Source organism: Oryza brachyantha, chromosome 1 (genome assembly GCF_000231095.2).
Source record: "Oryza brachyantha chromosome 1, ObraRS2, whole genome shotgun sequence".
NCBI lineage: Eukaryota > Viridiplantae > Streptophyta > Magnoliopsida > Poales > Poaceae > Oryza > Oryza brachyantha.
Window position 1 is genome coordinate 19,843,818 of NC_023163.2, and position 11,272 is coordinate 19,855,089.

Sequence of the window (11,272 nt, forward strand, 5' to 3'; positions counted from 1 at the left end):
GAACCACCATGGTCCAGCTATGTGGCCAACCGGCTGGCCGATAGAGAGCTTCAAGGATACTTGGTGTAGCATGTGGTATACTGCCCCAAGCAAGTACTGACCAAGGGGTATGTGGTCTCCATCGGCTAGGTGTTCTGCTATATTCTCAAAGTTGGTCTTGGGACCCAAGGTTTGTCCACAGAACACAAACCGCTCCAGCCAGAGGTTGAGGAAGGCGTTGTGCTCTCTGTGATCGGCTGTCCCAGATTCTTTATGGTGGGCCTCGATGTAGCTTGACCAACCTCCGATGCCTTTGGTCTGCAGCCGATGCTGAAAGTTTCCTCTCAAGTTTAGAGGATTTACTAGAGCCATGACATTCAGGCCGGTTAACATGATTACATCCATGAGGGTGTGGGTAAGTATCCCGTGTCCAAAGGTGAAGGCATTCAAGGCATCAGAACAGAAATAAGAGGCGACTGTAAGGAGGGGTTCATCTTTTTCCATCTCAGACAAACTTAGCCCTATGCAATGGCCCATATCAAGTTCGTCCCATTGGGTGCCATATGTTTTGTATAGCTGATTGTACCAATCACTCCAGCCAGCTAAGGGAGTGGGGAAGGAGCGAAAGGATTGGGTCCAATCGGAGGTGTTCAGGCGAGCATTCTTAAAAGGAATTATGTTTGCTTCTGAGCAAATAATCTCTGTCGGATCAGGGCTACCCATTGAACCGAGAAAATAAAACCTAGGGTCTGGGCTGGGGATCATGATCTGGTTTTTGAATTGCTGGAAAAAGGAAAGCGATGTGGGGGTGACAAGAGAAGAACAAGTTAGTTATCATGCTGATGTGCAGCATGGTGAGTCAGTCTGATACAAGGCGGAATGAAAATTGAGCGAGAAAACCCTAACAGTAAACCCTAGGCAAGGAAAATAGGGGATTCAATGGCGGAAAGCAAAAGTGGAGCTAGAGCCAGGGGTTACCTCAGGAATCTCGTAGGCGGTGTCGGGCGATGAAGATGATGATGCCATTGCTGATGCCGGGTGCGAGGATGAAGCCGATTGAGGTGACGGCAGAGTCCGAGCGGTGGACGTCCTAGGTGCGGAACAGAGATGGGCTCCGGTGATCGCAACGATCTCCAGCGAAGGGATTCAGCGTGGTGAGAGCAAGGAGCGCAGAGGAGTCGCGACTGCTCACGATGGTTTGGAAGCAATGGAGAGAATGGCTAAGCCCAGAGGGAGCAAAAGCTTATAACGCAAGCCGATGGAGGTAGCCGTTAGCACAGTGCGATGGAACAGGCTGTCCGTTGGACTGTACCGTTGCTATAGTAAAAAGCCGATAACTAAAATTGGTTACAATTTAGGAAATTTTGGAACAAATGAATTATTCCGAAATTGGGGGGCATGTGTTAACGCCAGATTTTGGCAAACCGTCATTATAGATTGAAACATGGCTAAAATCGAATCGGACAAGAAAGGGCGAATCGGCTGGACAAAGAGATTGAAAGTGATTCTGTTGCAGCCGATAGAGTTTGAATCGGATAGGAAGTAGAATCCGATTGGGCCCAGAGCTTAGAGATAGATTTGGTATTGATTGTGAGTCCGTGTAAATTAGTTAGGCTTTATCTTAGAGTTTGTTTAGGATTTTAGATTAATTAAAGTCCGGATGTATTAAGTTAGTTACTAATGCGGATCCTTATCCGGTTAGGTTAGTTAACACCCGAGGGTATAAATATGTGTGCCCGGGGTCATTCTAAACTATATATCGATCAATCAATCTCGGCGCATCACCAAATTACTTTGACTTACTTGGGCTTTCGGCGCGGGGTTTGTTAGCTTCGCAATGTAAGTTCTAGTTCGTCAAAACCCGTCGATCGGCTAGAACAGGACTGTCTCGGTTAAGTCTGATCTCCTGCCTAGTTGATCGACGGGCTGAATTCTATCATTGCTTTGATCTGATTTGGCGCGAAGTAGTGGTAGTTCTCAATCAAGTTCTCGCGAGTTCTTCTGTTCGATCTGTTAGCATGAAGCTAGTTAACTTGATTCTGTCTCGGTTTGGTCTGATCAATCTAGCTGGTCGGGTTTATGTTGTCAGATTGAATCGAGTGCTCGTGAGGGCTTATCGCTGGAGTTCTAGCTAGCATTATCTTGAGTAATTTGTTTGTTTATTCGTTAAGCTCATCGATCTTCATATTCCTATGAGTCATATCGTGCTAGATCGCATACTGTCTTGGTTAGGTCTGATCTATGCGTGTTTGGTTCGATTTGCTTATAGGGATCCATCCGATCGGCTAAGATTAATGAATAGATTGGTAGATTACTTTAGTTTGATATACTGTTATTCGCATGCTGCAATACTTTACTGATTTCACGTATGGTTATGCTTAGATCTGTACTGTCTTGGTTAAGTCTGATCTTCTAGGTCTAGTGTAGGTATGCGCGTGATTGATTATTATTGTTTTATGCTAGTAATTGGTATAGCATTCTACTTTACCTTTAATTTCATGTTTAGTCTCCTATCGGCTACTAATTTGGATGCGCGATAAGTGTCGGATTGGTCCGATCGGCTGATTAATCTTGAGATTATCTTAGTTAAGTCCGATCTCGCAAGATTAATTGGTTGGTTGGTTCATTTGGCGTTTATCCTACTCGTAACTCAACCGATTGAGCATATTTATACTTGTTATCATGAAATTCCTGTAAAGTCGATTGTCTAGTTCATCGGCTAGGGTCCTGGAGCGGTATCGGCTATCCGACCGATAGCGATTTCAGGGTTAACTATTTTCTATGTTATATCTTGTCAGTTACAGGGTCAAACTGAATGGCACGCCCGACATTTTCTAAGAATTAGGCTCTACACTGGAGTGGTCTTAGATTAACTCCCAGGACTACGTGTGTGATCGTTGATTGTTATTTTCAGTGTCAACAGTTGGCAAGGAGAGCAAAGGGCGGTACGATCCTGCTTAGGGGGGCAACGGTGGAGGGCGACATGATAGGGTGGGAGGATAGGACGTCGCCGGTGCATCGAAGGGAGTGGAAGAGCATCGCCAATGTGTCCGAGGAGGAAAGGACGCCGCCGGCACGTCGAAGGGAGTGGAAGGGCATCGCCAATGTGTCCGAGGAGAGTGGGTGACGAGGACTCGAGGAGACCAGGGTAGAAGATGTGGTGAGAAGATTTTTTTTTTCTTTTTGATATTAGGGTGTTCGGTGTAAAAGTTTAGATCTGTACGTAAATTTTGGAAAATGTTAGAACTGAAATATAAATTAAGAGGAACGAAGATAAAAAAACTAAAGCTACACCTAAAGCCACATATATCATAAAGACAATTTTGACCGGTATACTCAGCGTACGTGCCACACTGAGATCACTTGTTCGAGTGCGCATACCCTAACTGTTGAATACAGACGTCAGCGTCGCAGTTCACTATGTCAGCATCCAGCTGTCGTTTCATTGTTGTCGTCGCTAGCGAGTGGCCTGCAGGTGACGGCAGGTGCTTTTTGTTCCTATTGGCAGAGGAGTTAAAGGAGCAGAATTTGTAGCTTGTACAAACTCAATCCACCAATTATCCACCAGAATCTACCTGTTCGCTGATCAATTAATTCGTCTCCTCTGACCTCGCACGGTGCAATTTAATGAACATCACATCTGCATCATGCTGTATTCCAGCCACTTTAGTCGGACCTACGAAGAATCTGATTAACGCAAGCGCTGTAGATCTGGGTGATACACAGCCAAGTTTATTATAAGAGCAATTTTACGAGCTTGAGCTTGAGAAAGTATCAGAAGATATTATTATTTTTTATGTAAAATTTAATACTTTCTATTATCTAACAGTAATATCTTATGATATCTTCTTAAAAATTAGAAAAATGCTCTTATTGTAATCGTTTCTATTCCTACCAGAAATGAGAGTATCTGTGTTCTAAATTCGTTGAAAAAAAACATGATTTCAAAGGTAGATAAGAGTAAAGAGGATAAACAAGCAGCGTCAGCGTGCAGAAGCTGAGGGACAAAGTGGAGAAGGTTCACTGGCTAAAAGATGCATGTAACATAGTACGTACGTGCTGCTTGCCCTAGCTATTGTGGCAAAAACTGGCAATGTGTACGAGGCTCAAAGCTACGTGTCGTGCGGCGGCGGCGGCGCTACTAGCCTAGCTACAGGTTTTCGCTTAGAAATAGCCGGGGTACTTGTGAAAGAAATCGGAGTCCATCTCCAGCGCGAGCATGAACTCCATGTCCTCTCCCATAGAGGAGTTGATCGTCTTGGAGGGGAGCTCGACGTCGGGCACGTTCCGGACTCCGGCCATAGTACTGCCACCACCCAGCTCGTAGACGCTGCTGCTGACCTGGCAGTCGGACGTGGAGCAGCCGTGGAGGAGGGTGCCGGTGCCGCCGCTGTCGTCGGCCGTGAACGTGAACGGCCGCGACGACGTGGGTTCCTGCAGCGACTGCTGCACGGGCCCCTCTTCTTTGGCGGGGTTGATCCCTACCGAGAAGGCGTTCTGCTCCTGCTGCGGCTGCGGCGGCGGCGGCTGCGGCTGCTGTTCCGGGCTCACCGTGTGGCGCGGCCTGGGATTGCCATCGACGACGGAGCGCGCGCCCTGCGCGCACGTGTGGTTGCCGTGGTACACGACGTCGAAGAGCAGCGGGTCGCCGTCAGCGCGCTGCACCTGCTTGCTGGCGTGGCAGCCCTGCGTGTGCCGATGCGTGCACCGGAAGTAGGCTCTGCAAGCGAGAGGGGCTCGTTAGTTTTTAGGACAACCTACGTACGCGCGGGCGCTGGAGAAGGAGCGGCAATGACCTTGGGTACTTGGCGCCGAGGATGTCCTTCTGTCCGTACTTCCTCCAGCTGAACCCGTCGTCGAGGGGGCCGACGTCCTGCACCGAGCACACCCTCACCTGCGTGCTCCACTTGGGCAGCATCTTCCTGCATTAATTGATCATCGCGATCGCGAGCTACAACGATTTAGTAAACGAAAACGCCCAGGAGCATCGATCGCATGATCAACTAGCTAGGCCTGCGGCCTGCCTGTGCTATCGCTCGCTCGTAATCAATTGAGAAAGTTACCTCTTCTTGGACGGCCCCGCCGCATTGGCGCGGCACCGGGAGTCGACGCCGTGGTCCGAGCCGGCGCTACCATCGGCGGAGGGGGGCGACTCCGGCGCGGCGCCGGCCGGCTGCGCCAGGCGCCCCTCCACGCAGCACGGCACCCTCGTCCTCGCGATGCTTATAGACCGGTCAATCGACGACAGCATGCTCGACACCAGCGCGCGGCGCCGCTCCTCTGCCCCAGCCATCGCCGCGCCGCCGCCGCCCTGCAGGCCCATCTGCGCCTCCAGCTGCCTCGCCATGCCTTGCATCTGCACCAGCTCCGCCTCCAGCGCGCACCTCGCGGCGCCGTACCTGCCGTCCGACGACGAGCCCTCCATCGCGGCTGCAACAAGCTTGGCTAGCTCGCTCGCTCGCTCGATCGATCGATCACTCGCTGCTGCTCATTCCACTCGCTAGCAGGCCGGTCGTGTGTGTTGCCGAGAGATGATGCGTTCGTGTGGGTGGCAGCGCGGTAGAAGGGGAGGTCGCCTCTTATAGGCGGCAGCAGCAACCCAGGCCGGGAATCAGCTGAGCTGAGTTTGAGCCTAGGCCACTTGGAAGAGTAAAAAGTTTGACCGGACCAGGACGAAAAGGTATTTTTCCAGGGCGTTTAAAGGGACGTGTTGTGCGTAATATTCAAAGGGTTGGACCGGTCTTTGGTCGTGGGACTAGACGCATACACTAGAGAGAATCGATGTGTGGAGAGCTGCTGCATGCCTTGGTCTAGCTCACCCTTTGACGGTTTGACCGGATCATCGGCCAATCGATCATCTCCAGATCGTTGTTGCGAGTGAGTGAAATTGTGAGGAAAATCCTGGTTAATTAGACGATGGAACCTTCTGAGTGAAATTGGCTACATGGACCGTGCTTTTGAAGACTTAGGACGTGTTTGTCACAGCTCCAGATCTTAAATTTATGCCAAACTTAGAGTTCAAAACTATTCATCCATATATAATCATCGATTGGATTTATGGAGTTAAGAATACGCAGGCCTAAAAAAATCTCGGATCTAGAACTATACTAAACTGGGTCATAATTTGGTTAGCAAAATTGTGTTACTAATGGCGTGTACCAACAAACTTTACGAGTTAGCAACGAGTCCCGTTTCTTTAGACGAAGTGAGTGCCGTTTGATGATCGAGATATGTGCCCGAGTTGGGGTACAGTGGTACTTGTCCTTGGCGCTCTTATGATTGGCTATTTCCATCTCCAAGTTGGCGTGACGGACCATAAATAACCCTGCTGGTCCATGCCTGAGACCTGAGCTGACCAAACAGCGAGCAGATCAGATCCAAAACCTTAACCAGAGCGAAGTGGTCGGGTTCGCTAAACGATCGAGCAGCGATGATTGGTGCGTTGCCTGGTTGGTGTGGCGTCGCGCTTGGACGTACGCCAGTGTCAGGCCGGGACTCATCTTGGCCGCGCGCGGGGCTCACCACATCCACCACGCACGTACGCGAATAAAGGTGGGCATGCAGCATGGAAGGAACGGGTCGTCGTCCCGTTTGCCGGAGCACGTTGTTCACAAGCCCCAGCCAGGCCAAACCGCAGAGCGGGCGAGGGCGACACGCACCCGGCTCTCTCTCTCTCGCCGACGACGGGTCGGCCAGCGGATACGGTGGCCCGTTGGTCAGTGAGATACGGTGGTGAGTCTGGTGACGTTCTGCTCTGCGCGCGGGGCGGGTCGCCGTGGTGCGCATCTCTCGTGGCGCACGTTTGTGGGGGCACACAGGAGAAGCAGAGGAACCCGTGCGGCGCGGGGTGGTCACTCGCTCCTTAGGAAAAAGGACGTTTCACAACCTCGCGAAAGCTTGGTCTGCTGCTTCCACTGACTGTGGGACTCAGCGACCGTGCGGCCCACCTGTCGGTGTCGTTACGGCATCTCACGCTCTGCGCCGGAAGCATCAGAATTCGGTGTGGATAAATAACCCAACGACACCTACGGGTCCCGACCAGCGCAAGAAAAAAGACGGCGTACATGAAAGTGGTAGCGGATTTTGCATTTTTAAAGGGCGGAGGAGGAGGAATGGAAGCATGGAACCCACCACGGACAGTCGCACGCCGCCTGATCTGCCACACTTTTGTTGTTAAGCACCCATTATTCAATATTGTAATCCCATTCATTTTGGGATTCAAACCATGTGTGTGTGTGCATGCTTTCTGTCTCGACGGAAATTCTTGCATCGCCCATGGCCAGCGCCTCCTGAAACTGTTCGTGAAGTGGCCTGCGTTGAGACGAGTTGTCGGCGATTTACATGGGTGTTGACAGTGCGGACAAGACAAAAATCATGTCCTATGTCTTGTTATTAGTCGGAGCGGGGTGATTTATATGAATAGGTTTAAATAACCCTCGAACTATTGCAAGTTAACTGCTTAATCCTTCAAACTATTAAACTGGGTGTTCTACATCTTAATCTTTTTAACCCCGTCTATATAACCCAAAGTTGGTTTTGTAGGATGGTTTTGCTGTAGTAGCACGCTGAGATAGATCGACCTTATTATAACGTTAGAGTAGACCACGGTGTTAGTGTGTTACGAATATAGGATACCTCATAGCACTATACTTACTGTGACAAGAGTACCATGTACCTAGTGCTATACAGTAGATAAAAAGATTATACTCGGATATGTGAATATAGATAGTCCGATCTAGGTATGATTTTACTTATCTAGTCATTCTCTGAGTCCTACTCAGTTACTACAAAGACTATTCATATAGTAACCATACTTATATCTCTAGTTCTACTTAGACAACAGAAAAAATCATCTGTACAAATACAAGACTCCTGGGAGGGGATACAGACCAACCCAAACCAAACAGACCTGAGGGGGAACAAGAGATACACAAGAAAAAATGCACCAAAACTCCAATAGTGCCCTTGTCAAGATCAATCCCATACAACCTTGTCGACTTCGTTAATATATAGCTATAGGGTAATACCGCGAGCACACAGTTCCAAGTCTTGTATTTGTATATATCTCCGACATCATTTACGTGCACAATAGGCTTCAACTGACAGGAGTAGGGTTATTATCTGATAGGGTGCAAACATGTATAAAAATCCTTATATTTTCTTCTCTATCATAGCGTATACCTTCGCACCGGCTGAACTCTATCTATAAATACTATTGTTGGATCTCTAGCTGACGACAATTAGCGTGCTAGGTAGGGGCACATGGTGTTCCTAAGATATTCGTCGAAGATAACTTCAAGAAGCGACACTTCCGACGAGGACTCGGGTTATAGCTTGAGCCTGGGAGATCCAATGGCTAGCGGTCACGTACCTTCAGATTAGTACCATCACCAAAGATCTTCATCTCTTTCGCTAAGAGGAGGACTCCAAGAGTGTGTGGTACCAAATGACGAAGGGCAACAAATTTGTAGTTTTTACATTTATGCATTTAAATTTGAGTAAAATTCACTTTGGACTATATATTTACAAAATGTTTCTCTTTAGACTAGTTTTCCTATTTTAACTAGTTCTACATCTCTTCTATCTCCTTTCTATGATTGCCTTAGCTCACCGTGCCACTCAACTAGCCATGCTAATGATCACAATATTTTTGACCATTAGTGGCTTGAGAAAATGACATAATGCAGGTGCACAACCTTGTCTGTTGCCCTCTGTAGGGGTTGAAAAGCACTTCCCGACTATATATAACTTAATTTCAAGAAGCAACAAGTTGCTAGCATCAACTAAGAATATTGTTGCATTCATGTGGAGGCAAGGCATGTGCATGCTAAGTGGATGGGTGAGTTTATTAGAGAAAGATGAGAGGAGGAAGGCGAATGGGTCCAAAGGGAAACATTTTGTAACAATTTCTAGTCCAAAGTGAAAAGAGTGTACCTTCCTAGTCCAAGCAGCAATGGTGTCAAAAAAAATATGGTCCATTGTGTGATTAACTCTATAAATTTTGTACTTTATGTATTTTTGTATGCGCCTTTCGACTACTCGCATAATCACCGAGAACCAAGTAGTCAATGCGGGCTAGGGGGCTTTCATATGTCATATTATATTATGTAAATTATCCGAGTACTATATATACTTGGAATTTCTTGTTCTATAATTGGAAGAAGGGCCTAGTCTCGAGTATTTTGTTCCGACAACTACTGTAGAAGGAAAGATTCTTTCCTTGTTCGGAGTATTTGAGTATTTGTAGTGTTTGTAGTCAGAATGAGTCGTATAAAATAGATGATCTAACAATGGTCACAACTAGAGAGAGTAAAAGTAAATAAGCATTGACAAACTACATCCCACAAAAGTTACTGGGTGTTTTATAATTCTATTTTACTTGCTTTGACATAGAGGTAAGGGGAGGTGGCGATCACCACCCGCCGTCACAAGCGGTGCATGGTGGGTGAGGCGACGACTGCTGTGGGCTACGAGTTGGGGTAGACAGGAGGTTGACGAGGATAAGGGTTAGGGTTATATGTGTTTGGCCAATGGATACGAGAGTTGTTGGGCTTCTTTCAGTCAATTCTGTCAACTGAGGTGGATGATCGAATTGGCCGAACTAAATTCAGTTAGTTGTGGGTGGAGACCGAATTTGTTACCAAAATTCTCGGTCTCAGTCAGTATAGTTTGGGTGTTTGGTCTTGGTTGTACATGTTAGCCTGTGTAATGCAGCAAGAAGATCCAACCCATGAAACAATCTAAGAGGTTAAGTAAATAGTATTGAAAATGTTAGGGGACAAAATACCCAACTAGATGATTCGGGGAGTTGAGTAGTTAACTTGTGATAGTTTAGGTGGTTACTTGGACTTATTCTATCATTTATGTGTCACAAATGATAATTATGGGGAGCAATCTAGCCTTACTGCTGGTTGGACCTACCGAGGTTAATTGTAAACATGTATGATCAGATTCAAATTTAAGTTGACGTGCGGTTTTACTCTTGGGGAAATGTTTTCTTTATAATAAGATTGACCCTAAACTTCAAAACCGGCTACTATTAATTTATCCCTTAAATATCCGTACCATTCACTTTTCATCCTTAATTTAACCATGATCAAAGTGGCTTAATTTTTTATGAGATGGCACTGGTTTTAAAGTTTAATTACCATATCATATAAAACAGAAGTACGATTTATATGCATAGCCTAGTTTAGCACTAGATTGCAACGTGAGCACTATATGACCGTGTATAAACAGGCATGCATTCTTCAGCCAGGTCATTGAAAGAAACTCGCGAATCGAATAATCAATCATCCTGGGCGTGGTGTTAATAATTACTGGGTACTGTTCCAGTAGATACTACGAAAAGGTTAACACGGTTTTAAACTTTTTTTCACATGGTTTTGACATGTTCAAAGCACGTAGAGATCTTTCGATCGATCTCTTTTACCACGTCCCGGCCTTGCATCTAGCTCTAGCTAGCTCTATCGTTCACTTCACTGGCATCGTTTTCACTGGGAATTTACGTGGACATGAAGACGTCACTGGGCTCACGGCACATTTATTTATGCTCTAGAAGGCCTGTGCAGCTTGCTTTAAATTGTTTAGTCAATTTCCGGTTTGATCTCATCCTCTTCGACAAATTAACTAATTTAGAGTTCGTTATCACTAACAACGATGGAGGAGTTTGTACTTACTTAGTTCGTTGTATATGTATATGTATTATTGGATTGAAGCCTAGAAGAAATCTACCGGTTCAAACTCAGTGCAATACGTTATCACCAATGAGATTGACAGCAGTGGCCGGGCTAGCAACGTTATCAATCGTAGACCGCGAACTGCGCGCGCTCCTATTGGCTACGGAGTACATACCGATTACCAGTAAGGCCGTGTTCGGCTGTCCATTTCCTTATCCAGATTTCCTTATTTTTCGTATGCATGTTTCTCAAACTACTAAACGATGTATTTTTATAAAAAATTTAATAGAAAAATTATTTTAAAAATCATATTAATCTATTTTATAATTTTTTATAATTAATAATTAATTAATCATATACTTATCTATTACTATATTTTCTGTATTGAACAACTAACCCTCATTTCTCACTATCGAACACGGCCTAAGTAGCCATAGTGCATCCACCGTTGCGCTGTGCAGTCACCTGACCTGTTCGGGACAAGGATGATGTCAAACGGTAAATTTATAAATAAAAAATAATTTATGAATAAAGCTTTTTATATATGTACTCTTAGCAATCTAATGTTGTAAAATAAATTTTGGTGAAAAAACATCACAATCAACTCAAGTTTA

The 11,272-nt window shown here is 46.2% G+C and overlaps 1 protein-coding gene across 1 annotated transcript; it reads right to left on the minus strand.

Moving 5' to 3' along the window:
* Positions 1 to 3,853: 3,853 nt before the first annotated feature.
* On the minus strand, positions 3,854 to 5,510 carry LOC102721612 (transcription factor WRKY19-like). The gene is made up of 3 exons (XM_040530033.1): positions 5,043 to 5,510; positions 4,776 to 4,901; positions 3,854 to 4,699 (listed from the first exon to the last, which is right to left on the minus strand). The coding sequence occupies exons 1-3, from the start codon at positions 5,402 to 5,404 to the stop codon at positions 4,144 to 4,146; spliced, it is 1,044 nt and encodes a 347-aa protein (XP_040385967.1). The 5' UTR covers positions 5,405 to 5,510; the 3' UTR covers positions 3,854 to 4,143.
* Between the last annotated feature and the right edge of the window lie 5,762 nt (positions 5,511 to 11,272).

Coding starts and splice junctions, on each gene's coding strand:
- LOC102721612 (XM_040530033.1), bottom strand. CDS start 5,404: ATGGAGGGCTCGTCGTCGGACGGCAGGTACGGCGCCGCGAGGTGCGCG. Junction 4,902..5,042: donor GCGGGGCCGTCCAAGAAGAG/GTAACTTTCTCA, acceptor CAATTAATGCAG/GAAGATGCTGCCCAAGTGGA. Junction 4,700..4,775: donor CTCGGCGCCAAGTACCCAAG/GTCATTGCCGCT, acceptor TCTCGCTTGCAG/AGCCTACTTCCGGTGCACGC.